The sequence below is a fragment of the Haliotis rubra genome, unplaced genomic scaffold (genome assembly GCF_003918875.1).
Source record: "Haliotis rubra isolate DU_JTF1 unplaced genomic scaffold, ASM391887v1 Scf735, whole genome shotgun sequence".
Classification (NCBI taxonomy): Eukaryota; Metazoa; Mollusca; class Gastropoda; order Lepetellida; family Haliotidae; genus Haliotis; species Haliotis rubra.
Genome location: NW_025767452.1, coordinates 223,094 through 251,009, shown reverse-complemented (window position 1 = coordinate 251,009; position 27,916 = coordinate 223,094). Strand labels below are relative to the sequence as shown.

At 39.9% G+C, this 27,916-nt stretch overlaps 2 protein-coding genes across 5 annotated transcripts; one reads left to right on the top strand and one right to left on the bottom strand.

Annotated features, from left to right (window-relative positions):
• Positions 1-50: 50 nt before the first annotated feature.
• Positions 51-10,213, bottom strand: LOC124259748 (putative ankyrin repeat protein RF_0381). 2 transcript variants are annotated; one of them, XM_046693944.1, is made up of 4 exons: positions 10,103-10,213; positions 3,844-3,923; positions 2,683-2,739; positions 51-2,251 (listed from the first exon to the last, which is right to left on the bottom strand). In XM_046693944.1, the coding sequence occupies exon 4, from the start codon at positions 1,706-1,708 to the stop codon at positions 554-556; it is 1,155 nt and encodes a 384-aa protein (XP_046549900.1). In that variant the 5' UTR covers positions 1,709-2,251; positions 2,683-2,739; positions 3,844-3,923; positions 10,103-10,213; the 3' UTR covers positions 51-553. The 2 variants fall into 2 exon arrangements, with proteins under 2 accessions (XP_046549900.1, XP_046549901.1); XM_046693945.1 differs by having other exon boundaries at positions 10,103-10,207.
• LOC124259747 (ubiquitin-associated protein 1-like) lies at positions 10,151-27,916 on the top strand. 3 transcript variants are annotated; one of them, XM_046693941.1, is made up of 9 exons: positions 10,151-10,235; positions 11,671-11,771; positions 14,819-14,876; positions 16,736-16,809; positions 18,221-18,280; positions 19,147-20,262; positions 20,948-21,172; positions 23,216-23,317; positions 24,722-27,916. In XM_046693941.1, exons 3-9 carry the CDS (start codon positions 14,831-14,833, stop codon positions 24,845-24,847), a joined length of 1,749 nt encoding a protein of 582 aa, XP_046549897.1. In that variant the 5' UTR covers positions 10,151-10,235; positions 11,671-11,771; positions 14,819-14,830; the 3' UTR covers positions 24,848-27,916. The 3 variants fall into 3 exon arrangements, with proteins under 3 accessions (XP_046549897.1, XP_046549899.1, XP_046549898.1); XM_046693943.1 differs by having other exon boundaries at positions 19,147-20,151; positions 24,722-27,915; XM_046693942.1 differs by lacking the exon at positions 10,151-10,235 and having other exon boundaries at positions 11,569-11,771.

Below are 27,916 nucleotides of genomic sequence, written 5' to 3'. Positions count from 1 at the left end.
GTGTGGATTCCATATTGTGCAGGTTAACCGAAAAATATAACAACTCTATCTTTCAGTCATATATTATTTATTCATATATAAAAAATATATATACCCATGTTCCTATTAAACCATTTTTTCCAAATCGATGCTTTTTCACAGGTACAACAAAAACGTTTTCTTTTATATACATATACAGATATCAAATATATAAGTTACAAAATCATACGTCCCGCGACTATCAAACTGTCATATACATGTATGGGAGCTGAGAACTCAACTAATGTAGCGACTAGTACGAGTGACTAGTTATATTTTATACGTGTGAAGCCCATTTATGTTGTCACGGCGACAAGACTGACTGACTGAGTTTTGTTTTACGCCGCTTTTAGCAATATTCCAGCAACATCACGGCGGGGGGACACCAGAAATGGGCTTCACACATTGTACCAATGTGGGGATTCGAACCCGGGTCTTCGGCATGACGAGCCAATGCTTTAACCACTAGACTACCCCACCGCCCCCACGGCGACAAGAAGTTCCATTACGATTATACCAGTGTTAAATACGACCTTCAAAACAGTGGCTTGTCAAGGCAATATTCTCTAGAGAAGCACAAGTACCGCTGAAGCCGACAGGGCAGTGGTAGTGTCTGAACCTTCCGAACCACACCAAGACCCAAACAACATCTGATCCGGGTTCTACACAGTAGTTTTAAGCTAAGCATTTGGCATCCTTTCTCGTCTTTGATCGTTAACAAATAAGACCTACACATATCAGTTAAACCCTTTGGACAAACCCACATCTTCCCTGAGCTGGGGATCTGTAGGCCATACAGGACTGCGAGTTCCAAGATTTGTCGTGATCCCTTCGCGAACAGGCGATTACCAACGATGTGCTCCACAAGTTTGTTCTCAGGACCGGAAGTTGTAAGGTAGCCATATTCAGAAATAAGTGAACTACGTAGAATCGGCCAGGTGAAATTTGATACAATCATTGACTTGGCCGAATCGGTTATGTTGTCTGGACATGGATCTACACCAGATGATAGAAGTACCTGAACAGCATCTGTATAATTTCTTTCAACAGCGTTTAGTAGATCCTGGGAATATGTGTCGCCCTCGGCAAATCTCGCGTTTGATTTGAGGAGGATCTGAACTGTTTCTATGTCTTTGTTGGACAGACAGAAGGTTATTGGGGATTCCCCTCGGTTGGTTTTAACTGTGCAGTCAGCACCATACTGCAGCAACAACCTTACAACATCCCTCTGCATAATTTGACAAGCCAAATGCAAAGCAGAAACGCCATCCTCGTCTTTGGCATTGACATTGCAACCTGATCTACAAAGATGTTCTACGATTTCGTAATGGTTGCTTGTCACAGCTAGCATCAGACATGTGTTTAGCTCCTTGTCCATCTGGTCTATATTTGCTCCACGGGCAAGCAGGGCCTTCACAAAATCAATCTTCCCTTGCAAACACGCCCAGTGTAAAGCAGTTCTTCCGAGTTCATCAGCCGCGGAAACATCAACGCCTAACTGAAGACACCTAAAGAACACACGTTCCTGCTCCTCTTCAATGCATCCAATCAGGAGAGACTTCCGGTTTGGACCTTTGATCTTTAGTGAGCCGCCATTTCTGACAAAACCATCTAAGACGGATAACCCCCCGTGGATCAGCGAGTAAAATAGGTCGTGAATGTTACTGTGATTCATTCGTTTTCTCATCATGGTGATAGAAAGAATGTTTAACCACTCATCAATGTACTGTTATGGGTGTCAAACCATCAGTATAAAACCATTCCTACGGTGTATTGACCAAAGTACTGATGCCAAAAGAATTTGGTTAAGGAGAAAGTTAAGACATTCAAAACAATAGCATACAATGGCAGTATGTTCTTTCTGGACATTGATGCAGATCCGTCAAGTAATTGTGCAGCCTAATAGGTACCATTTCACACACGCACAAAGGACACAAGCTAGAAATGAATATATCGCGACAAAATCGTCATAATCTACAAATCAACTATATTCAGCACGCAAAAGACGGCAGCAGGACGGGGGCAAAATCGTCCTAAAGATGACATTTCCTTATAGGCAAAAAAAAGCAAAAGATGAGACTTTTTATCTGTGCTAAAGAGCAAACGTAATATAGGAAAGGCGTTCCTGGTACAGATCTAGCGTGGTCAGTGGCAAGGTGTCCTACGACGACGACTCCATCAAGCTGCTCATGTTGATTCTCTGCAGAACACGGTGTTCAAGTTCAAAGGAGTACTGAAACAGACATATTTATTTGCTAGAGCGTGTGGACGCGAATACTGTTTCCTGGTCAGATATGTTCCAAATTAAAGAATATTCGTTTGAGATAATATTCCAGAAAATGATTGTATAAAAACTTACCTTGGACAATATTTGCCTAGGCTATTGCTGCTCACGGAAAATAGATGTCGCACCACACACACACATATATATATATATACCTCATATGCTGCTGTCTGCGGCCTGAGTTGAAATAAAGTTCAGTTCAGTTCAGCAGCTTATGGGTAAGTGGAGCGAGATTCTGCGTTATGGAGGCGGCCCAGTTCCACCCAACGTGATGATTAAACATGATTTAATTAAATAACCAGTTACCCTCAGTTGTGAATCAGGGTTTGAGCTATAAACATAAATTGTTTTAAATCTATTACACATTAGGTTAGACCTACCTGGTATTTTTTCATGTCAGACTTGTCCTTCAAGTTGCTCAGCTCAGGCCCGTCCAGCTGAAATATGAAATATGATTGGTAAAAGGTGACTAACGGGATCGGTTGGTCAGGCTCGCAGACTTGGTTGACACATGTCATCGTGTCCCAAGTGTGTAGATCGATGCTCATGCTGTTGATCACTGGATTGCAAGGTCCAGACTCGATTATTTACAGACCGCCGCCGTATAGCTGTTATATTGCTGAGTGAGGCGTAAATCTGAACTCACTGAAATATGATTGACTCAGATATTACTATAGCTGGACTGACTTTCGATAACGTCATTGTCTGGTCGGGATTCAATTGTTTAGAAGCCATTACGTGACGGACAGGACTCATTTGCCCTTTTCGCGAACACCTCGCGTTACCATGTTTGTGGTTTTACACTAAATTGCATTTCGAGCCCAGTGGAATCTGTTTCAAGCTGCTAATCGAGTATCATTCTTCTCTGGTGTTGGTTGGCATTTAGTGTTTTTACACTGCACATCAGAAATACGTACAGTCACAGAATACTCATTCAGAGGACCAATGTTGGAACGTTCATGGCCGCGAGTGCCTCATTTGCATTTTAGGTAGGGACATTTAGCGGTGCTGTCGGTACTAGTCATAGTTTAGTGGCGCAGATCTGACTCATGGCTTGTCGTTACAGACAGCTATTGCATGTGTGTCAATCAGGTCAATGAACATCAGGACAGTAGGCCACCTCTCTCGAATGGGCGGGATTTTTTTCAAATTGGGTTTTCGCTTAAATTATTGCAAAATAAGAGTTATCGCCCTTAGGAACAAAAAAAATCGCCGGCAGAGAAGTAGAATGCTAAATTAAACTGAATGCTAAATTGGCCGATTGTAATTGAAAAATATAGCTAATAATGTCAGCAGTTGGTTTGTCAGTCTCAGTTTCGAATATGTAATGGTCTTCATTATTACACTGATTTACCCAGCAAGCTAGCTTCAATGCCAGAATAAAAAACACCTTTGAGCGTTCAAGGTGTTCAATTTGGAGTAAGTCGCTGACGTTTAAATGCTCAACAAAGGATCATAACTGATATTCGAAGTCAAGATCAGCGGATCCTGGCATAAAAAAGAAACTCAACTCCGTAACTACTGAATGTAATACTGCGTACCTGCAGCCTGCGTGTGATTTCGTGTACGTTGTATTTATCTGCTATCTTCATCTGAAGTCCATGAAGCTCACTCGGTCGCCCTGTGGAAAGCAAAACAAGATGTGTAAATCTCTGATCCGCCAACATGCAGGTGTACGTGCGTGCGTGTATGCTCTCAGCAATATTCCATCTCCATGACGACGGAATGTAATTAATCGAGTCTGGGTCAGAAAAATCCAGTGATTGATATTATGAGCAATGAATCACGCAAGCGGGGTACGTTGGAACGGCAGCAACCGAGCCTGTAGTCGCAATACGTCGCCTCATGTATACGAGCATGCAGCATAGGTTACCAAGCTGTAGGGGTCGTTGTCGGCACGGGTACTACATATGTGTATACAGTGTACGTTTCTGTATACAAAATCAGAATATAGAAACGTATCCAAGGACGAGTCCATTCCGCACTGTGCCTTTTTCTTGATCGGAACTGTCATACTGTTAAGAGTGAGTATGGTTTTACGCCGCTCTTATAGCAATATTCCAGCAATATCACGGTCGGGAACACCAGAAATGGTCTTCACACATTGCACCCATGTGGCTACATCACCGCCCCTCATACCGTTAGATGCATTTTATTGAACTACTGTATATAAGAAACGAGCATACGCCGTAACGAATATTTCGTGTGCACAATACCACTCGCAGTCAGTTGAACGGCAGCATCTACATACAGTTTCGGTTTGGGTTTACGGAATATGGACTCGACAGCCGTTAAGGGTACTGGGTACGTTTCTGTATTTTGACTTGGTTTAGGGTACATTTCTGCATACAGAAATGTACCTGGACCCCTTCTGAGTTACTCGGCATTCGTAAACTACTCGTGTCATTCCCACAAGCCGGATGGCGTAAGTCGCGGAAAGCAGCGAGTAGTTACGAATGCGTTACTCGGCACCAAAGTAGACCTAGAGATTCCAACTGCCTCTCATTTAGTTCCATCCGCGACGTGATGGGGGCACATTCAAACCCGGGTCCCCACAGAGTAGAAATTCTTCCATCGACACAACTTGAGTGTGAGAAAATACCGCTAACTGGCTTACTGTCTTCAAAATCTAATTGATCTAAATCACATGGTAAACACCTTCCGCGAGAAGCAATCAATGAAACATCACACATTTTTACATCATATTTGTTTGCTATGTGATTCAGTTATACGCTTGAGTTGAACAAGCTACTTCAACAATCAATAACAGAACTGCGCAACATACCGTATATGAATAGGAACAGCAATTGCAATGGGTGTACAGCATGGCTATGTGGAAATGATATGCGATGGAAAATTATCTTTTTTGTTTGACGCCAATTGGGGTTTTCTCGTTCACTCCATCTCAGCCATAATACCCTTGCTACAAATGGATGTAAGGTGTCAAGTGATTATCTGTTTTTGAGGATGGTTCATGAGGAGTGACTGAATGAACGCTGCATGAGAATGGAATGACTATTCGTGGCAATGTCATAATGAGAAAAAAGAGTGAGTAGACCGCTTTTAGCAAGATCCCTGAATTATCATGGCGAACAACTCCAGAAATGGGCTTCACACACAGAACCCACGTGGGGAATCGAATCGGGTTCTTCAGCAAAACAGGCGAACGATTTAACCACAAGGCTACCTCATCTCCCTCATTGAAAAGGAATGACAGTGATAAATGGAAATGAGTGAATGAATGAGCTTATTGTCCCGTTAACCTTGGTTTTAAGTGAGTGAGTGAGTTGGGTTTTACGCCGCTTTTGGCAATATTCCAGCAATATAACGGCGGGGTACACGCAAAATGGGCTTCCCACATTGTACCCATATTGAACCCGGGTCTTCAGCGTGACGAGCGAGCGATTTAACCATTGGGCTACCCCGCCGCCCCATCTTGGTTTCAAAGCTATCACAGTCAGCCAGCTTAAAGTGGATTAAGGTCTCCGGAGGCAGAACGTTTCCTACATTGGTCAAACCACACGAGCACGGAATGCAAAAACCAATGACCGTAGCGCAGGTTGCGCGAGTGTGGGATTCGAACTCTTGACCAGTGGATCCTGGCGGGACTAGGGGGTGTAACTCTGGATACAAAGTTGTGACGTCTGTTGTTAATGGATCACCCGTGGCAACGATATCTTGATAAAACACATCCAGTCATTTGTCTTGGAATATAATTGTCCAATATTGCTAAAGAACAATACATGTATTTGTAAAAATTGTAAATTTTGTTTTTAGATTCCATACTCCAGCCTTTAATTACTATGAATTGTCCGGAGAACAACCCATGGCATCTAAGGAAGTGTATATGGAGGATACTAAACGACCTTCCGTGTAATACCATTTTTATTAAACGGGTTTATGATTTGGTATCAAACGAGCGATTTTCACGAGTTTAATAAAAATGGTATTTCACGGAAGCGAGTTTAGTATTCTGGGTGCCGTTCCACTAACCGATCTTATCTAAGATCAATCTTAGCAAGTTACGCCAATTTTACAATCGTCTTAGCTAAAAGTTACACCCGTTCCACTACCCAATCTTAGGCCGATCGTAGCCGGTCCCGATCATACGATCCGATCCAAGCTTAGATCGCGACTCTTTCGTGCGAGAGATAGAGGAATGCGAGGCACGAGTTATCTCCCTTTGCATAGTCTAGCAAATGATGGAAGTAGTTTACGAACCAACTTAGTGAGTGAGTGAGTTTAGATTTACGCCGCACTCAGCAATAGTCCAGCTATATGGCGGCGGTCTGTAAATAATCTAGCCAAGATGCATAGCGTTCACTAACATGAGCGTTCATGTTAGTGAACGCTATGTATCTTAGCTATAAATAATCGAGTCTGGACCAGACAATCCAGTGATCAACAGCATGAGCATCGATCTGCGCAGTTGGGAACCGATGACATGTGTCAACCAAGTCAGCGAGCCTGACCACCCGATCCCGTTAGTGGCCTCTCACGACAAGCATGGGTTATTGAAGTTCAATATTCTAACCCGGGCCTTCATGGGTATTTTTCCAACCACAGGGGCGTGTCACGCTTAGAAACAGCGTTAGAAAGACATATAGGTATATAGACCCTACCCTAGTACTATATAAAAGGAAAGGGATGTAACGACGGAACCACCCCCTCCTCAATCAAAGTTAGATTTCACCACGTAAACTATTTTTAAGGCCCCGCCGAGGCCTACGGATCGAAAGCGAGATGATTTCCCTACAAAATGAGCTATAAATGGTCACAATCGGATCATTATTTCAAAAGTTATACGCCACGACTCACCGAAAACAGCAACCTCCGCAATTCCAAGCCAAAATCATGGATCACCCAAGACAGCGAAAACTCACCTTTTAAATTCGTTTATTAATTCCAGCCACGTTGACAGCACCTATGTAGGGCTAGATTCGATCGGCAGCGGCATACCATGGGTCTAAAAACTTATTGCAACATCTACAAATCATTTCCTCGACAGTAAGCAGACATTTTCTCCAAAACCATCGGCAATCATACTCACTTGTCGGCCATAGATTAGCTGGGGTTAATCCATTCTATCAGATAGGGGAGTAAGGTGTGTTTTCTTTGCTACTTACCTTCTCCACTGTCTCACAACTGGGAGTCTCGCAACTGGGAGTTCTCGCAAATGGGAGTAGACCGGGCCATCCGATTGGTGGAAAATACAATATACTGTAAGATTTTGACTGTTTGCTAATGGGCGCGAAATATGAACTTTGCAATAATCCTATATTTTGGATGATGTACGGAACAGTAAATTTTTAAGAATAGTTTTAGAGGTTGTAAAAATGCATTCGATATTGATTCATGTTTAGGAAATTATGTTAATAAATATTTAACCTCTAAAATTATTCTTACAAATATACCCCTGTGTTTCCAACCAAGTGTAAACGTGGAGATAAAAACCTAGAGCAAAATATTAGGGTAGTGAGCACCTTGGTTTCAGGTGCAAGTGCGTGTGAACGCTGGGTATCAGGCATAATATAATACTAATAAATGCATATTTATAGTGCGCCTATTCCACATCCTTGGGCATGCTCAAAGCGCTATGTACACATAATTTACACGAGAGTATTTACAGCCGAGATTATAAGTAATATACTGAGAACAGGTTTTAAGTCTGGACTTTAAAAATGTCAATTGTGTCAGAGCTTTTAATGTGCCTGAACCTTGTCAATCAGAATAAACAAGGCGTGACGAGGCATCCTCTATAACGTATGTAGAATCTGTCAGTGGTCTTGAATAACACGCGGCCTGCCTTTAGAATCCCCACCAAATAAGCGCAAGTGAAATCAAACATATTTGTATCTTTTTGTTTCAGAACATTGTTCACTTCATGACCCGTCCCTATTCTTAACCATGACGTTGCAATATTGTTGTACAAATGTGTTACACCGACTCGCTCGGTTGTGTTCCCATGACGACAGAGGTCAGACTGGCCTGACATTTGTAGGGCTTCAGTGCAGTGTTTGTTTACATCACAGAAATATACAAATTCATTTCCTGGGGGATTTTAGGGGACGCTCACGGTGAAATTGCTCGCTCTTATTTTTCACATAGAATAGGAAAGCCACCATTTTGGTTTCTCTACGATTGATTTTAGCTATCCTAAGTTGGTCATGAACAACTTAGACTTTGAATCTTAACTTTACGATTGACTTGGGTAAGATTGGTTAGTGGAACGGTATGCCGATCGTAACGTCACGCTAAGATTGGGATTTTACGGGTTTACGATTGGCATAGGGCTAAGATCGGTTAGTGGAACGGCACCCTGTTTATTACTCTCCACCATAAATTGATAGAATCTGCCTTCAGTGTGATGACTCTCATATCAATTTTCCGCGAGTCAAGCAAGGTCTGATACCATTGCGACAGAGGCATTAGCATCGTGACGTCATAACTGTAACCATTATGACGTCATATGTCTAGCGATATTACGCTAGTGTAATATTGCCGTAAAAATTTAATATTACACTAAAGGATTATCTCTCCCTGTACTATTATACTATCGTCCTGGGGATGTACTGTACAATATACCAAAACTAAGTGAAATGGGATTAAAACGGCTTTAAAGCAGTATTCCAGAAATATATCAGGATGTCTGCTGATTTACCAAGAATGGTAGAATGGTCGTGTGTCTACTCAGAAGTTGGAAGTTTGTACCTTGGGAATGAATGCTGTTTGCCCCTCGCCAAATATCCGCACTTCCAGGTTATAATGAATATGATTAATAATAACCCGTAATATTACCCATAAATCAATATGTGACGTCATGAAGAATACATGACGACATACAAGTCTTTCAAACGTGACGTCATACTCCTCATAAACATAGCGTGCATATATCGGAAAGTTATGAAACTCAATGTGAGCAATATTGCCCCATACGGTCTACACTAATTTGGAACCCCATTGAATCGTACATTGACAGTCACAAAACACTTCAAGGAGACATAGCCACATGTCTCTATTAGGGTTTAAAAAGTTCAAATGCGTGATGCATGATGCGATCGGCCATGGTAGTTAATACTGATATATTGCATGCCCCCTTCGGAGAAATGTAATTGAATAGTCGAGGGAATTCAAGTCAATGAATGCCTTTCCGAGAACGAGATCGATTTCACCAAGATGATTTCTTTTTCAGAATCGCTGTTAATACGTTTACAAAAGTTAATATTTCCCAGGCGTAATGTACGTGCTCGTTTTAATTGACAACTTGGAAAATTGGATCGAAACTGCACAACGTCTTAAACTGACCATATAACTTTGGGCGGGGTACAATTCAGAATCGCCGTCTCGTATAAAACTCATGCGTGGTCTCAAATTAGGCATTCCACAGTTCATTGGTTTCAGTTATCCATACATTCCGAGTCTTCAATCATATGTTGGGTGATGTAGTTCAATCTGACAGTAACTCGAGATCTTTATTCTAAAATAGCAAATATAGGTCACGCCCTATGTTATTCTGTCAGTAATCTGTTTGGATACACTAGCGTTATTATTGCATATGAGAATCACACCATTGTACGAAGTTAGAAAATACCCAGCAATTAGCATGCAGGACTGAACTGGGTCAACGCAACATCTACGCATTCAACTAACACAGAAACAGCACCCCGCTTGTTAACCCTTGTCAACTGAACCATTTGGCCTGCCCGTGGTCTCTGGGCTAGGGACAACAGCTTCAGGGAATACCTCGGACGACGATAACAGCTACACTGTAACAATGACAGAACTGTTGAGTATATTGACCTGACAGAGTCCTTGAATCATAATCCTCTTGATACATTTTGCTCACCCCTTTGGTCCACCGTACGTGAAAATAGCGAAAAAGGAAGGGCTTACCAACAGACTGGTGACAACTTCCGTGACTAGTCAAAGGGAGGTAAGTCATCTTAAACGTGTCGGTTTCTTATCACCGCGAAACATTAATACCTCTACGATGTCGAATCTCATTATTTTATACCGCAGTGGTTTAAACTCATATCTGTACAATTAGAAATATATCATCAATGGTTACCGGATGTTCCTTTTAAGTATTTGCATCTGTAAGACTTCTACCAGCCTTAAATGAAGAGATTAGGCCGACATTGTTGTTTTTCTTCTGAAAATTAAGAAAGTCTCAGGGCTCATTTTCATTATATATTTTTTTTTTACTATGAACTTTTTTTCAGTAAAATATGTTCATTTCAGAAACTAGTTTAGACTCACAGTTGTATAATCACAAGGAGTAATTCACGCTATCATATTCTGTTGTTGTTTCTGTGAACCAAGTCGTCAAAAGGAGTTTGTCTGGCGAATGTGTCGGGAAGCTATGATCGTATCTTCGAATTAAAGACACTGATTCGCCCTGATTTTGTATCAAAGTCTGTTTGTTTCACGAGAGGAGTAAATATTCCAGATCAGGATTATTTCGGACTTTCCTCGTCCATCGATTTGACACATCGTGATGACTGTAATACTGTTCAAAACGACGTGAAACGAAGATTCTTTCACTCGATCCGTTGCAAATTATTCAGCCAATTGATATGATGAGTGAGTGAGTTTAGTTTTACTCAGCACTCAGTAATATTCCAGGTATATGGCGACGGTCTGTAAATAATCGAGACTGGGCCAGACATTCCAGTGATCAACAGCATGAGCATCGATCTACACAAATGGGATACGATGAAATGTGTCAACTAAGTCAGCGAACTGGGTTTCTCCAATTGATATAAGACCCGCGAAGGTCTGGGTAAGAATGAACCTTCAGTAACCCATTGTTGTCGTAAGAGGCGACTAACGGGATCGAGTGGTCAGGCTCGCTGGCTTGGTTGACACGTGTCATCGGTTCCCAATTGCAGAGATCGATGCTCAAGCTGTTGATCACTGGATTGTCTGGTCCAGACTCGATTATTTACAGACCGCCGCCATAAAGCTGGAATATTGCAGAGTGCGGCGTAAAACTTAACTCACTCACTCACCAATTGATATAAAACGATTTTCATTTCTATTGGTCATTTTACAATCAACTACAACAACACTTCTGTTCTTTTGTTCATGAACATACTAGTGTTGATAGGAAGTGTTGATTGATTACTATGATTTGAATTCATGTGCTCTGAAGTGCATTAAACTACATCTCGTTGGTATTTTACAGTCCATTTTCTCATCTTTGGTTTGAATGATAGGATATTCATTCATACTGAAAAAGTGAACTCAAAAAGTGAAGAAGAAAATAAATACGCTCTGGACCAAAACATCGAATATTTTGTTAAAAGGATTCATCACTTGAATTCGTGTGTAAATATTGGTTACCTCCCTTCTGTTGTTTCCGGAAGTGACGTCTGTGGAGAAAATGGCTGAAGAATGAGTAAAAGGGAACTAGATGTCAAGATCTTGTGACGATTTCGCAATGGTTTCATTGGAGATAAACTGATGTGTGAGTTTTGCCTCCGATTATTCAGAAACGCTTTATCTTCGCTTGTTACCTTTAAAAGGGTTCCAATTTTGTGAAACAACTATCCGTATCGTGCAGGCTTGGTTAGTTCTCGTCGCAAAACAACAGTCTGAAGCGACAGCTCAGAGATGACACATGAGGAAAAAGCGCTTAAAAAATGTTGACAGTTTGGTCTGAAAGAAAACAGAAGAATGTTTACATCTCTTTGGAACTGATGTTTGAGGGTGTTGATTGTGACCAGTACTTTCACATTATGGCTTCCGGATAACCTGAAAATAGCATATCGTAATGTCCATTTTTATTGTGTTTACCTTACTCTTTATGAAACAATTGCTTTTGGATTTACAGACTATGTGGCATTGGCAATTGTCTGAATAGGTGTGTATTTTACAAAGTGCACCTTTCCCTCCTCCCATTATCACCTTCACAGTATTTAAATTACCAATTACATAAAGAATGCTTGGGTTATTTTTAATTGTATTTAAATATTTTCCAACTGTGACTTCACGCTTTTGGATCTTTCAGGATCATTCAGGTAAAGTTTAGATCTCTTCACAGTGGACAACACAGGTGATCCACAAAATAATGTTGTCATTGGCAAAATGAAGAGAAAGCTCAAGTGTTTTTTTCTCATGCATGAGTTACAAGATACTATTTGCCAGCTTGATGGATGAAAAGCCTGTGTTGATCAAAGCATAGATTACAAATACAATATGAAGGCCTCGGTACTGTGAAGCCACGCAGACGATGCAGTCACTTTGCAGACTACACAAAAGGTCCAAGTGGCCATCATAGATCCCTCTGCTACATCTCACAGTCCATTTAAGCTGTTTTATGTTGATGACATGATTAACCTCATTGTGAAAGTCCTAATAGAAGAATACTTTGCATTTGCATATTTATCCTTTGTTTACATTGGTTGTGTAAGTCCACATGCTGTTATCGAACACATTTTGAGCTTGTTTGGGTCTGTTTGTTAACCAACAAGAGGAAGGATGACATATCAACCTTTTAAATATTGACTTTCACTATGTGTGAGTTCATTTAGGAGATTAACATGCAGAGGTAACCTGTAGACAGGTTAGAGTTATTTGGCATGGGACATGCAGTGTAAGGTTTCCAGTTTAGTAAGGTTAAATATACAGGGTTGCTTCTTTAGCCACTAGTCTGACTCTGAAGCCTTAGTCTATTAAAGTTTGTTTGGTGTCGTTAGCTCATCTCATAAAAGTCCATGTAATAATTCTACTGAAAATTATGAAAGCCTGCTCCAATTGAATTGCCTCCATTCTGTCATGACCAAATTCAACGCAAACTCTTTGGTGCAAGGCAAAATATTAAGTGGAGTAGCAAGGTTTGGAGTTAGTTGTCAAACTGACTTTAAAAGGATACACCTATAACTTGAATACTAGCAATTTAACAAAACTTTTTGTTTTGTGCATGACATTCTCAAACATTTGTTTTTGGTTTTTAAGTTTTTTAACATCATTCTATCTTACTCCCATTTAACACTACAGCTTGTTCAGCTTGACCTGAGCTACTCTACATATGCATGACCTGGGAGGTCAAATGGCAAAAACGGCAGGTCGAGTTAACTTCATTAAATAGGGGAGCAGAGAATGTAATTTATGCATACATGGATTCGTTACAGAACTTGTCCGGGAAAACAACATTTCTGAAAAAATAATCATTTCATGTTTTAATTGAATTGTTTATACAGTCATATGCTATCTAGCTTGGTTTACTAACTTTATAACGTACAGACGTCAGTTACTTTCACAATCCGATTCACTCTCGCTATCACCCTCTAAACCCAGTTCAATTATCACTATTTCTATTTCATGAATCAGAAACATTAAACCATCTGTAGCTTCTTTTTTCAAAGAAAGTAAAGACATTGCTGACGATTTCTTGACACTGAGATGTCAAACGGCGACCTTGTCTCGGCTGTTCGGACATGTTGACAATCAACTGAAAAAGGTGCACCCCATCACAATAATAGACCCAACCAGTTGTGACACGGTCACGCAATACATTAGTCATCACTTGATCAGGTCAGGCTGAACAAGCTGTAGATGGGATGTGTCATGCAGGCGCAGGCACACATAAAGGAATTCAAGAAAAGGTTAACCTCCTCATCCCACTGATCACTGTCATAACATGATACTGCTAGTTGTGATGCAGAAAATATTACATATATATTGTTCAAAACTACCAACCAACAATGAACAAAGTACTTTTTTATAAAAAAAAATAATTTTTGCAGTGATATGGCTGTTTCAGCCAGTGGATGGTTATGACAATTTGATACCTTTAATTGACCAATCAGGATCAAGTAATTTCCAAAACCCTGCTAAATTATATCTATATCCTAACTATATGAATATCCTGATATATGCTGGAACACCACGTTCCAGAATAATGTGTTATGTTCAGAAACAACACTTTTGTGAATGTTTGTTAAACCTTTTCCATCCTGATATATGATGATGCTGATCATACATTTCAAACGTTCATATTGATAATCATTTTCTTTGAGAATTTCGTGTGAAGCTCATTTCTGGTGTCCCCGCTGTGATATTGCTGGAATATTGCTAAAAGCAGCGTAAAGCATAACTCACTCACTCACACTTTTGGAGAATTTCATTGTGTAACTTTGTAGATATGGATGACTTTGTCTTTTGTCCTTTAGGATGTCAGTTATGGCAATTTTCCGCTATTTTATTCAAATTGATCAATTCTGTGAATCGTCTGTCTAGATTTTCCTGTTGCCATCCCTGGTATGTGCAGTTTTGTTCCTAGGTTACATACACTGTATTTGTATGAGCAATGAATATGGGAAGTATGTTACTTGTATATATATGATTATTATCAATATGGTTTTGATCATGAAGAACACTGAGCAATGGACCTGTAACATGTTTAATCCCAAAGAATGTCCAAACTTTGATTGTACCAGTGTGTACTTCGATGAATAATATCCTTTCTTGCCATGTTCTGAAACTCTGACTGGTGTGTTCAATCTCTTGTAGGTCACAAAAGAAATGGCTTACCCATACAACAGAAGTCATTCTAGAAGTTCTAGCACAGGTAGGTACTTATTACAAGTATTTCATTCATATCTTCAATCGTCCTCGATAATCTCCAACCAATTAAACTTGGCAACACAATAATATATTGTTGCAGAGGTACTCTGAAAGAGGTAGAAGGAGTTTTTGCATATATTTTTTAAGGTTTCAGACCTGTCAATTTTTCTGCATGTTTTTCCCCCAAATCTGAGTCGCACTGCGAACAAACTTTCGCGGCTGCCATCTTTGATGACACTGGCAAGCTTGGTTGTAACAGCGGCTTATCTGATTGTCTAGTGTGAGAATGCGGAGCCAGCAAAGGGAGGTAATAAAATCATCGGGCCATGCCGCAGATGCATTCAGGGTATAGTGGAGATTTATCGTAACGTATACCCTGGAGATTATTGAGGATGATCTTCCATTAACAGCATGATTAAGCATGTGCTAAGTAAAGTACACTGACCATTGAAGGTGCAATCTTTCATTCCTATTGCTATATAATGACAATGGTGGTGGTGATGATGTTAGCTTGAATATTACTGAGTGCAGTGTTAAACAGCAAACTGAAAGTGAAAGCAAGAGCATGCTAATGCCAGTTGTCTACAGCAGAATGGTGTCTGACAGTGTTAATAATATGGTAGGGATAGAAATACAATTTTTTTTCGAAATGTGTCGTAGGGCACGAGACAGATAATTTAGGTGTGCCTTTGTGAAAATATGTGTGCCCATACCTTTTGATGATCCAATGAAACAATTACTCAAAATTATTTTATCGTTTGATAAATAAGTAAACATCATGTAAACCTGTAAACTTGAGAACTGGATTTCCTGAACACTATAATGACTGCAAGAATAGTTCAGCTTCATTTGTCCTGCACCCATAAACTAACTGACAAACTAAGTTATCATTTAAAACAAGATTTCCTGTTATGTACACTGGCATTCCAAATGGCCACACCCATTTTAGGCTGTGAAATTGAGAGTGCATCAATAACAGTTGGATGGGGTGCAAAGGTAGGATTTAAATCATTTCAGTTGGTCAGATTTGTCCCATTTTCCATTAAATGAATCATGTTATGTTATTTTTAGAATGTTCAATAGTTGTGCTACCAGGACACACTGAAAATGTATCATTCTTGCCATTTCAATATTTACCGTGCCATGGCACACAATGAAGCACTATTTCAATCCCTGTACAGTAATAATGGTAATACACACTCCTGTGTTTCAGCTTGTTCATGCTTTCAGATGTAGACACTAGTAACTATGTAACTAGTAGGGGCGAAACGGTATACTGCGGTATTAGTAGAACCGCGGTATTTTGCCTTCAGTTTGGTATACCGTAGTGCAATCCAAAAATTTGGTATTGTCAGTTTTCGAACCATCATTTCTATCTAGTCATAAAATGACAGTTTAGTTCATTCAAAACAACAAAGATTATGGTTATTTTCCCCACATGTTATTATAATATTAAACAATGTAAGGTTTGGCTCTTGTCAATTTTCTGCATTATGATCATATCTCATATACCGAACCGAAACGGACCGAACCGAAGGCCTTGTATCGCTATACGTACCGTACCATGGTATGCCTTGTATCGCTATACGTGCACTACCATGGTAAGAGCGTACCATTTCACCCCTAGTAACTAGCCCATGGTTCATTTCAGCTTGTTCAGGGTAACATAACTAGATTTGGGGATAAAACACCTTCTCTCTAAATGTTCTAACACTGTGGGGTATGGCTGTGGTGTATGTGTAAACATTGTAAGTCGCAGCTGAACATGCTAAATGCATGTTTGTGAATTGGACAGATATTCAGTCAGAATTATGTCAGATTCTCCTCGAACTTTTTGCTCATGGTGACTGGATGATGTTTCAGGTCTAGCGTCCAGCAATTCCTGTCTAGATGGAGTGCCTTTCAAAGTGGGACTCAAATTCAAACCACCACCAAGGGTAAGTTCCAGTTCTTGTTTACAACCATGACCTGACATTTCCAGACGAAATACCCAATGCAAATGTAAGATATTTTATTTTTTGTGTCTTTGTGTTTCGGGGATTAGATACCTCATCCCGGATGGGACTCAACCCCCAAATGTACTAGAATAAGTGTACTCCCAAATTACATTCCAGAATAAATATTAGATAAACAAGGATAAACAGTTGGATGTTAGTTGTAAATGAAGGCACAATTTTGTATCCAATATGATCCATAATTTTGAAGCAATACAGCAATGCATTATAATGTCCTGATATTAAGCCCTAAAAACATAACCACACTGTATTGTTACACATTAAATGATCCAGTGTTTCTATAGGTGAATCTGTTTATTATGATCATGAAAGTCATACATCATGATACATGTTTCTGTTGTAACATGTTTGTATTACCATCATGAATGAGGTCTGTACAGGGCTTCATGTAGCTATATATGTCTTGCACCAGTGTTACCTGTTACTGACTGGCTCCGTGGCGTAGTGGTTAGAGCGACCGCCCGGAGAGCGGAAGGTCGTGGGTTCAATCCCCGACCGCTTCATACCAAAAGACGTTAAAATATGGTACTTGTTGGTCCCTGCCTGGCGCTCGGCATTAATGGGTACAACAAGGACTTGTCGGCTCGGAGTCAGTATAATGTGTCTGAGTGGGGTATTCATGCTTCACTGCGGCATGGTATCTCAGTGGGCTAGCACTATAAAACCAGCTTAAGTCTGGGCTAGTACAAGCAGCTGCACATACACATAACACTCATGCACGTCATATAAGCAAAATATTCTCAAGCATGACGTTAAACCCAATTTCACCTCACCTCATCTGTTACTGAAAATGCACCCAACTATTAAGGTCTGCATGCACAAAGTGTGTGTAAAAAGTCTAATTTTTATGTGACGAAACATTTACTTTGATCATGTTGATCACACTCAGTATCGCTTCACTTTGCTCACCATTCTACATTACTAATCCTTATGGTTTGGATAAATTGTCTTGCTCTCTGGGACTTTTTGTCATAAACTGTGGGTATTTTTAGATTGTGTGTACATTTCCTTCTTACAATTAACAGTAATGTATCATTTATTAATGTGAAACTGTCCTATGTTTCAACTTTGTTTAATTCTGAGTCAAGTGTACAGCAGGTTATGTTTGACGTCTTCTTGTCATCACGCAAATTGCAAATTAAATCAAGTTCCTTAAATGGAACACTGTTTGAAAGAAATAGAACAGGCACATTGCGGAAAATTGGAACTATGTTAAGGAGTGTTAAACCACAATCACTCCTTTACAGGTAATAATGCCGGTCTATATTTCACTCACGATTTCATCTCTCTGATATCTTGTTTGAAAGTCTTCATTGATTTCACCAATTTGCAGGTTTTCCTACCACCTGAGTTCAAGGATACAGCCAGTGCCTCCCGAGTTGTGAATGATGAAGTAAGTGCAATACAGTGTCTTACACCTCAGATTTTCTATAAATGTATATATCCTGAAAACATTAACTGCAGGTAACATGAAATTCTGTTCTATCCTGTTTAAACGTGACTTGAGCAGAGGTGTTTTTTGTTCTTGGACTATCGCATTATGATGATAGATATGATCCTGATGACCAGCTCAGATAATCTCTAGCTTCATCCACAATAAACATGCTAAATAATTATTCAATTGATTGACACTGCTTGTTGTTTTAGTTGATTTATTTGTGTTTTACGCTGCAATCAGCAATATTCCAGCTATTAGGCCTGTAGATAATCAAGTCTGGACCAGATAATCCAGTGATCAACATCATGAGCATCAATCTATGCAATTTGGATACAGTGACATGTGTCAACCAAGTCAGCGAGTCTGACCAACAGATCCCCTGAATGACAAGCCTAACATGTCTAACAAGGGAACCATTTATTTTGTGACAATGATGTACTAACAATATGTGGAATGGTCCTCAAGGGTTTGCCCAGTGAACTGAAGTTGTAGATTGGATTTGCATTGGATAAAGTGTGTACCTTTCTTGAGCTTCTACCTGATCTTGCTGATATTTTGCTGAAGCAATATTATATAGAACAAACTTTATGGATAACAGCTTCTTTTTATTCGTGAGTGAGACGTTTCAATACAGATTCTTGTACCGTTGTCAAGCATGACGGTACAAGAATCTGTATCGAAACGTCGCACTCACGAATAAAAAGAAGTTTTTATCCATAAAGTTTGTTCTATATTGTACTTCCCAACTTCTTAAATGCCACTCAAAGAAGTGAAGCAATATTCACTAACCCATTTGTATGTCTATGCTGCTATTCTTTCAGTACCTGTTTGAGACAGAAGAGGCTGTGTTGCGGTGGGCACAAGCACGAGAAGAGGCCAAGGTAGAACAAGAGCGGCTGAAGGCAGAAAAGGTGGCCAATGCTATCCAAGAGTTATCTCAACCACATGATTCAGATGATAGTGATAGCTCAGGTGGGGAGGAAAATGGAACAGCTGAGGTACCATTCCAGGGAAGTGCATTACTCCCCCAGCAAGCACCTGCACTTCTGCCCCAGCCAGCAATTGCTACCATGTCCAGTGATATCCTCACACCAGTTCCCATCATGCCAGCAAAGACTGTTGAACCTGTTAAACAAGAAACCACAAAGCCTGTCGACTTTGATCTCGCTCTGTTTGAGAGGGAGGATGACCCATTTGAGAATGTTGAACGTCAGTTGATAGATGAAATGGAAGAACTCAAAACTCTGCTAGGGCCTCAAAATAATCCCCCGACAGACGTGTCACCTAGCAACAGTACAAATAACTGTGATACCAACATGTCAAACAACACATGCAACAGCCCTGCTTTCAATGGCGCCGTGTCAAATACAGATGTACAGAACCCAGCATCACAGCAGGCTGGCAGTGACAGGGAGAGAGTCAGTCCTGTGCCAGTGTTCGTTCCTCGGAGTCAGCCCTTCGAGGAGGGTGATTATGTTGAACTGCGGCTAGACTACAACAGTCAGGGGAATAACAGTGTCTCCTACAAGGCCAGTGACAACGAAACTGTAGACAGTGTTGACAACAGTGGTCCCAGAGTGGATCCTGCTGCAAGCAATATGATATACAGACAAGTGTTACCCCCGATAGGTACCCAAGTGTCAAAAGTCCGACCAGTGTCGTCCCCCGGGCTAGATAGTTTAGCAAAGACGTTAAGTGAAAACAGTGTCCCTGAGCCCAGTATGACAATCGTAGCAGGGACCACGTCTGATGTTAGGAATGGCGTATTGAACAAGTACAGTCGACATCGGGAGGGGTCTCCCGTCACACTTGCACAACAGAGCGAGGCAAGTATGAGACCTGCACGAAGTAACCCTGACTTGTACTCGAAGCATAGCAACAACTCTACCGTGTATCCTCTATCTAATTCACCACCGTCAAGGCCATCGTCAGGACAGGTGGGTTGCCTGCAGCTTAGCAACATGGCTGAAATGCCTACTGATGCCCTGGCCCTGTACAAACCATATGACCTGTGACTTACAGTGTTACACTTGTGAGGTCATATTGGCACTGATGGTCATGATAATGATGGGCATGATTCTTCATATCATTGACATTCATTATTAGTAGTTGATGCTTATTTAATCATTCTAGATTAGTAACTAGCAAACTATAAATATGCATGTGTGCATGATTCGTAGCTTAGCATCCTTTTTCTGTTGTCTGTCTGTCTGTCTGTCTGAAATTTCTGTATTACCATAGTTACCGTGTTTACATTAAACTGAGCATGCAAACTACTACAGTGCTCTATCATTGTTTCTTTATATTCACTTTGAGTTTCACTTGAGGTTGTCTTTTGTTGCTTTATTGTTTTTCTTTAAGAAATTTGATCCTGATCCTGAAAGTAATTATTCAGATTTAATTGATATTTTGATAAACATATGCTTCTGTATGATCGCATAGTTTGTATCCGACATACTATTGATATGATTTTTATCATGCATTCATTAGAACTCTCTAAGTGGCTTGAAACAAATGCCTCGCATACTCTTAATGTCAACAAATCAAAAAATAATTTGAAGGAGATTTCTAAGCTTGGTAAGTTTATGCATCAGTCAAACTGATGTGTATTTGTGGTTTCAGACCTGGAACCCCTACAAACCCCTGCCCCCAACCCCTGATGTCATGTCCACCTCTGTGCAATCCTCATCCTCCAGCAGCTCGGATCTCACCAGTCCCTCCGAGTTCGACCCTTACGCGTCCCTCTCAAGCGAGGCACAGAAGTTTGCTGCCAACATCATCTCCATGGGCTTCTCCCGACCGCAGGTGGCTCGGGCTGTACATAGCCAGGGAACAGACGAAAAACAGGTGATGATGGTATACAATGCGCAAATGTTCTTCCAGTACGCTCAAGTGTAGAGAATGGACGCGAAAAACAATCACTGTGTCCAGAAATGATTCACTGTACCCACAACACATCTTTGTTAAGAGTTTGTTTGCTTCGTTCAGAGCAGTTACATGCATGATCAGTGATGATTCATTCCAGGCTCTTAAGAAATTATCAAAACGTAGTGTTCTCTACACTGTTCCTTCACAGGAAACTCATAGGCCCGCAAGGACCCTTAAGGCAAATAATTTGGGGTCCCTAGGACACTCATGTCTGTGAGTCGAGGTAACACCCTGATACAGTCAACTAGGGTTATAACAAGCTCAAAATGACCACTGATGTTACTTAGGCGATAACATACTCTGTTGGAAAATCACTGTTGTTATTTAGAGCTATTATAATTTTGTTATATATAGTATGACCAGAAATTATTGAGAATTTTAGGAATATTTTTTATTGGATTTCTTGTATAAACAACCTTGACCAGCTATCAAGTGCTTGGTTTCATTGAAGAGAGACAACTCCGTTAATCCTTTTTTCATTAGTTTGTGAAGAGTTATCCCCCTTTGTTTACTTGCTAGCAGACGACATTTTCAGTGATCCTCAGTATGGATGATTTAGAGAGAGGGAAGTTGATTTTAGAGTATTATAACAAGGACACCAGATCAGCTAAAGTCATTTCAAGTAGAACAGGCATCCCTTTGTCCACTGTTTATCGTGTTTTGAAAAATATTGCAAATGGATATGGCATTGAGCAGCAGGGAGCAGGCCCAGAAAATTGACTGTCGGTGACAGGAGGCGGCGGCTTGGTATTCTTGTTTCTAAAAACAAACAAAGGAGTTAAGAAAACTTAAGGCTGGATATGATAGATAGAGAAACTGTGGCTGTCTGTAAGGAGACAATTAGAACTGAGCTACATGCAATGGGTTGGCAGAAAAGTCGAGGAATTCCATCACCGATCATGAAACCTGAACAAAAGGAGCGAATGTTGAACTGGTTCTTACAGCATAGAAATTTTAACTGGGACAATGTGATTTTCTCAGATGAAATTTCTGTGTGGCTGTTTCCTAATAGTTCATTATACACATTACAACTAGGGCAGTAGTGTAGCCTAATGGTTAAAGCGTTCGCTCGTCATGCTGAAGACCCAGTTTCCCCTCCGTGAAATTGCAAGAATATTGCTAAAAGTGGCGTAAAACCCAAATCGCTCACTGACATTCATAACAACTAACACATACAGCAGGTAGAAGGGACCAAGAAACTGTTTGTTTTATCTGTCAGTTCATTTTAAGCAAACCCATGAAGGTCCGGGTTAGAATGGGCCTTCAGTAACCCATGCTTGTCGTAAGAGGCGACTAACGGGATCGGGTGGTCAGGCTCGCTGACTTGGTTGACCATGTCATTGGTTCCCAATTGTGCAGATCGATGCTCATGCTGTTGATCACTGGATTGTCTGGTCCAGACTGGATTATTTACTGACCGCCGTCATATAGCTGGAATGTTGCTTAGTGCGGCGTAAAACTAAACTCACTCACTCATTTTAAGCATGTCTGTTATGAACATAATTTACTGTAGTGTTTCACTGAACCATATTGAGGGCTCTATTTACAGATTTAGAACTTAACTGGTGCAATCTGAAACTGCAAAATGCAACCTCATATTTAAACCAACTCACACCCAGTGCCTGTTAATTGTTTCTTTTAGGATTTAACTCTGGGATAGTGTATTGTAATGAATTTACTCTGGGATAGTGTATTTTAATGAATTTACTCTGTTATAGGGTTTTTCATGAATTTATTCTGTTATAGGGTTTTTCATGAATTTACTCTGTTATAGGGTTTTTCAGGAATTTATTCTGTTATAGGGTTTTTCAGGACTTTACAATGTACTCCATCACTGTCAGTTATAGGCGATAAGATAACTTGCACATACAGAAATATTACCATGATTACTGCACATTGATATGGGTAAGTTAAGCCTCTGTGGACATGGTAGACATATTCTAACTGCTATCTTGTTTTCAGGTGGTGGAGTACTTGTGTCATGTGAACAATCTGGTAGAAAAAGGATTCAACCCAATCCGTGCTGAGGTGGCACTGAATCTGTTCAACAACAATTTCCCAAAGGTACGGTTGGCTCCATCGAGATTTAATTAAACTTGTATGGGTTTTTTTTGCATGTACATGTTCACAATGATCAATTTGGTCATTGGTCTCAGTTGTATTGATTGTTGTCAAACCTATTTCTGAAGGTAAGTGGGTCAGGTTTATGTACAACATGTTGACCTCAGACAACCCCTTCAACATAAGTTAGTGAAGGAATGATGAAAAGTAGAGAAAAGACACCCATTGATTCTGGGTATTATAAAAGGGTGCTGTTTTTGTACTAGCACCTGCAACACTGAACCATATTGTTTTCCTTTCTCCAGCCCTAACTGTAATGCAAACACACTAAATGAAGCAAGTCTAGGTTATCCTCTGTCCTAAATCTCCCATATCACTGGGGCTTCTTTTCAATTTAAATGAAGTTCTTTGTTACTATCAAGTTCATATAGTTTCTCAGAGTAAGCGTAGTCTACATCTGGAGACTTTGCTTCTGTGTAGCTGAATGCTATACTTTGATTGTAACACATGTATAGTCTGTTTGGCTCAAAAGCGGACCAATGAATTGCAATCTAACTCGAAAACTAATAAACATAAAATACTCAATGAGCGCTGATCATAATCAAAATTCTCATACCCACTCTGTGTAGCTGAAGAATTTTTGTCCTAAAAGAAAAAGTTGTTTAACAATCTATCATTAAAAATATTGACACAGTTGTAGTTCATAGGGAGCCAGGTGTTCGAGAATGGATGGAGATGGCACAGCACAGGTTAATGAATAAATACCTTTGTCTGTGAACGTGCTTCTAACACCTGGCTGTCCCTTTCTCTGCACTCCTCCTCGTAACAAACAGTGAACTGTGTCAATATTTTAATGATAGTTTGTTAAACAACTTTATTATTTTTTTGATTATGATCAGACAAAAATTCTGCAAAACCTCTCACAGAGTGGGTATGATGTTTAATTATGATCAGCTTCATTGAGTATTTTATGTTTAATAGCTTTCTTCCCTTGCTTAGATTATTCGATCCTTTGGTGAACCAAACATTTTTACTGAGTAGTTCATAATTGTTAAAACTCATTTCCCTCAGGCACAGAAATGAATAGCTTACTTGTACTTCCTTGCTTTTAAGGGATATTTATTGATCCATTGGTGCTTGAGATATAAGAACATTTGTAAAGAGTTTTAAAATTATGGTAAACTTTATGTGTTTCAGTGTTGTTTTTCATTGTTTGTCTGTTTCAAGGAGGAAGTGTAGTTTCAGGAAGGTGGAGGCCACCTTCTTGTTTTCATTCTCTGAAAAGACTGAATATCAGTTTTGTCCTGGCACATAGTTCATATTTCAGGCTGTGAAGGTGACCTTCTTGTTTTCATTCTCTGAAACGACTGAATATCTGTTTGAACTAGCACATTCTTCATATTTCAGGCTGTGAAGTACCTCGAGATGTTTGTGCAGTTCCAGGAATTAGGATTTGGTGAGGACAAGATCAGAGAAGCTCTTGTGAAGGAGAATATGGATCGTGACAAAGCTTTAGACTTCCTCACTGCGTGACACGAGCCTCAAGATAGAGCAGATACATCATTATGATCACCTGTATTGTTAAGTCTGTTACACCAGTCTTTTAGCCAAGTTTGGTACATGTACAACTACTAGAAAACTCCCTATGTTAACTGGAGTAGTTGGTATGTTTTACAATTTTGTTCTTCTGTTAAATTTGTTTTATAAACAGGAAAAATACTCTGATGTTACAATTCACTGTTACCGAACAAAGTAGCAAAAATGTATTTTTTCTGACAAGAGTTGACCTGTGTCATGGCTGGCTTGATGCACAGATATACTGGAACCTTCTCCAGAACAATATTGTGAGGCAGGGATATGCTCCCCTGTATTGAACAGCTGTGTGATAGTTCTACTCCACTGAGATTTGTTTTCAGCTGGTGATCTCTTTGCAGACAGTGTAACAGTGTGACCTGGTTGATTAGTCAGTTGTAAACAGCATTTCATTCTAGTCCACTTTAAAGTAATATACAGGTTTTATGTAGTGACCTGCGATCTGTCATGGTCGTGGTCTCTTGGGGGGTTACTGGGCAGATCAAACCCGCATAATCTATTCCTCACAAGGACACCATGTGTGAAACCTTTTCTAAATAGCCTTTGTTGTGAAGCTGTCATTCTGCTCTGTCATTTGGCCTTTGCGTTGCACACTAGCTCTCATTAGGTACGAAATATAGATGTTCTGTTTCTGGGCCCGTTTCACAAAGTTCTTGTAGCGCTACGACTATCATAAGTCAATGTTACAGTATAGAAGGTACGATTGCTACGAGAAAAGTTATGAGATCTTAGGCTTACGGGAGCTTTGTGAAAACGGGGCCCAGGGCCATACTATGACCCTAGATCTGTCACTAAGCCGCGATAAAACATTCATTAGGCTAGGTATGTATGAGGGTGAATATAGATGAAGGCAATGAATCAGAATAGATGAATTAGAATGAGCCGATTGTTCATAGGGTAGCCAAGTGATTTACTTTTGTTATAGGGTAGAATACTAAACTGTGATATTTGTGAGGAAACACAGCAGTGATGGAAACACACTCATTTCTTATAGAAAGTGTAGCAGTACAAACTTCCTACTTGTTTTGCAGTAAAAACTTCCTGATGTTAACATAGTTAACGTGTGCATTGTCATTGTAATGTAGGAGTTCTGAATAAACGCACAGCATGTGTCCGAGAAATCACCTCAGCAAGGAGGCGATGCACTGATGTTCCTGTAAGTATATTGTTTACCAGGGTATAAACTCTTTAGCACAGAAAAGTGCCTGATTATGATCTAGTTTTGAAGAGTTTAGCAGATAGGTGATATTTTCCTGTGTCAGTATTGATGCCAGTTGTCCATGATAAAGACATCAACACATTTCTGTCAATACTGGGCCTGATCTTATGAATCCAAAAAACCCATGCACATAATCTTAAGAATTCCTGACTTGATTGAGGACAGTGCTGATAAAATAAGACTGAAGAGCATGTAATATGTACGGTAATTATAAGCATGTGTTGGTGCACCAGTGCAGTGCATAGTGTTGTGAGCTTATAGGGCGGTCCAACAGTATTGCTTACTGCAGGGCTAGACACGACACCTGTGTTGTCCCTTTGTTGTCTTTTATCATTTGCTCATAGTCAGATGAGGATAAATTGAAGCCAATTTTGTTTCCGAAAGTGCAATATGAATCAAGATCTTATATAAATTCTACTGTCTTTCTTTGTTTATGATGTATGTAACACATTTTTGTACTTTTGTAAAGGAAACCAATTACCATTTCATTATTGGAATTATCATGTTAGATTACTTGATCACAACATGTATGTACTGCTTTTAGGGCCAGTCTGATCTCTTCCTATATTACAGATAGGCTTACTGTTAATTAGTACAGATAAGAAAACGGTCATGGAATGAAAATGATTTCAGTTAAGATATGTGTTTTTGGAAGTCCATGCTTGTTGCAATGTTTTTAGATCCTTGAGAATATTACTATTAATTTAGAGGTTTTAGGTCATATATCTATACATACAGAATGAAAACATTGGCAAACTGACATACTGGGTTGGAGCCATTAATCCAGGAATGAACGTCTGGCCAACAGAATATATTATCTTACTTTCCACAAATGATATTTATAACTGAGATTAGCTGAGTTGCCGGTTCATGGATGTATACACAACTGGTCAGAAGCCACTATATTCAGTCCCAAATCTGTCACTAATACCAGGACAAAATTTTGCATAATCTTATCGTGTATGGTGTGGTTAGAGATAATACTAGGCTTTGCTGAGGTCACTTGTAATGAACAGATTACAGGCCCAATAAAGAGAATAAGTCTATAATCATTAGTTTTACATTATTGTATTGAATATGATGTTAAATACCTATATGAAAAGAAAGGAAACTCTCAAAAGATGCCAAGTTTGAAAAATAAGTAAATATCAGCAGTTCGCCATGCACAGTCTTGTAGTTTGAAATCCTAAATAAATCCCAGTGTTCATCAATGTGACTTTGTACGTTACTTCTCCTAGTTTGTTAAGGGACAACTCTGTGTGGTAGTGATGTCCAGTCTGAACTAGAAGGCTGTGTTTCAGTTGCCTTTTATGTCATAACTTGCCCGGTCAGATTGTGATGGCAAAACTCTTCAGGGGATATGTCCAATGTTTATCAGCACACCTGACTGAGGATTGTTTTGTCACCTGGCAGGTCCTGTTTCATCCTACCTTGACAGTTTGTCAGTAGGGTGGTGCTGAAGTAATGTCAGGTGTACTGATTCGTCATACTGTCAACTGGATATATATTTCTCAAAAGAAGTTAATGATCTCTCAATTCTTTCATCTCACATGGTTAATCTGTCATGCCAAGTTAACTGTAGTAATCTGAAAGAATTGGTAATGTAGAAGAATTGGGTATTCCTTAACTTCTGTTTAGTAGTATATGTTACTCAATACAAGTCACTATCCTCGGTACCCGTGAAGATCCGGGTTAGAATTGATCTTCAGTAACCCATGCTTGTCATCAGAGGCGACTAGAGGGATCGGGTGGTCAGACTCGCTGACTTGGTTGACACATGTCATCAGTTC

Excerpts from the sequence above, each read along its gene's own strand:
- LOC124259748 (XM_046693944.1), bottom strand. The coding sequence starts at position 1,708 with ATGATGAGAAAACGAATGAATCACAGTAACATTCACGACCTATTTTAC.
- LOC124259747 (XM_046693941.1), top strand. The coding sequence starts at position 14,831 with ATGGCTTACCCATACAACAGAAGTCATTCTAGAAGTTCTAGCACAG. Across the intron at positions 14,877-16,735 it reads TTCTAGAAGTTCTAGCACAG|GTCTAGCGTCCAGCAATTCC; the intron begins GTAGGTACTTAT and ends ATGATGTTTCAG. Across the intron at positions 23,318-24,721 it reads TCAACAACAATTTCCCAAAG|GCTGTGAAGTACCTCGAGAT; the intron begins GTACGGTTGGCT and ends TTCATATTTCAG.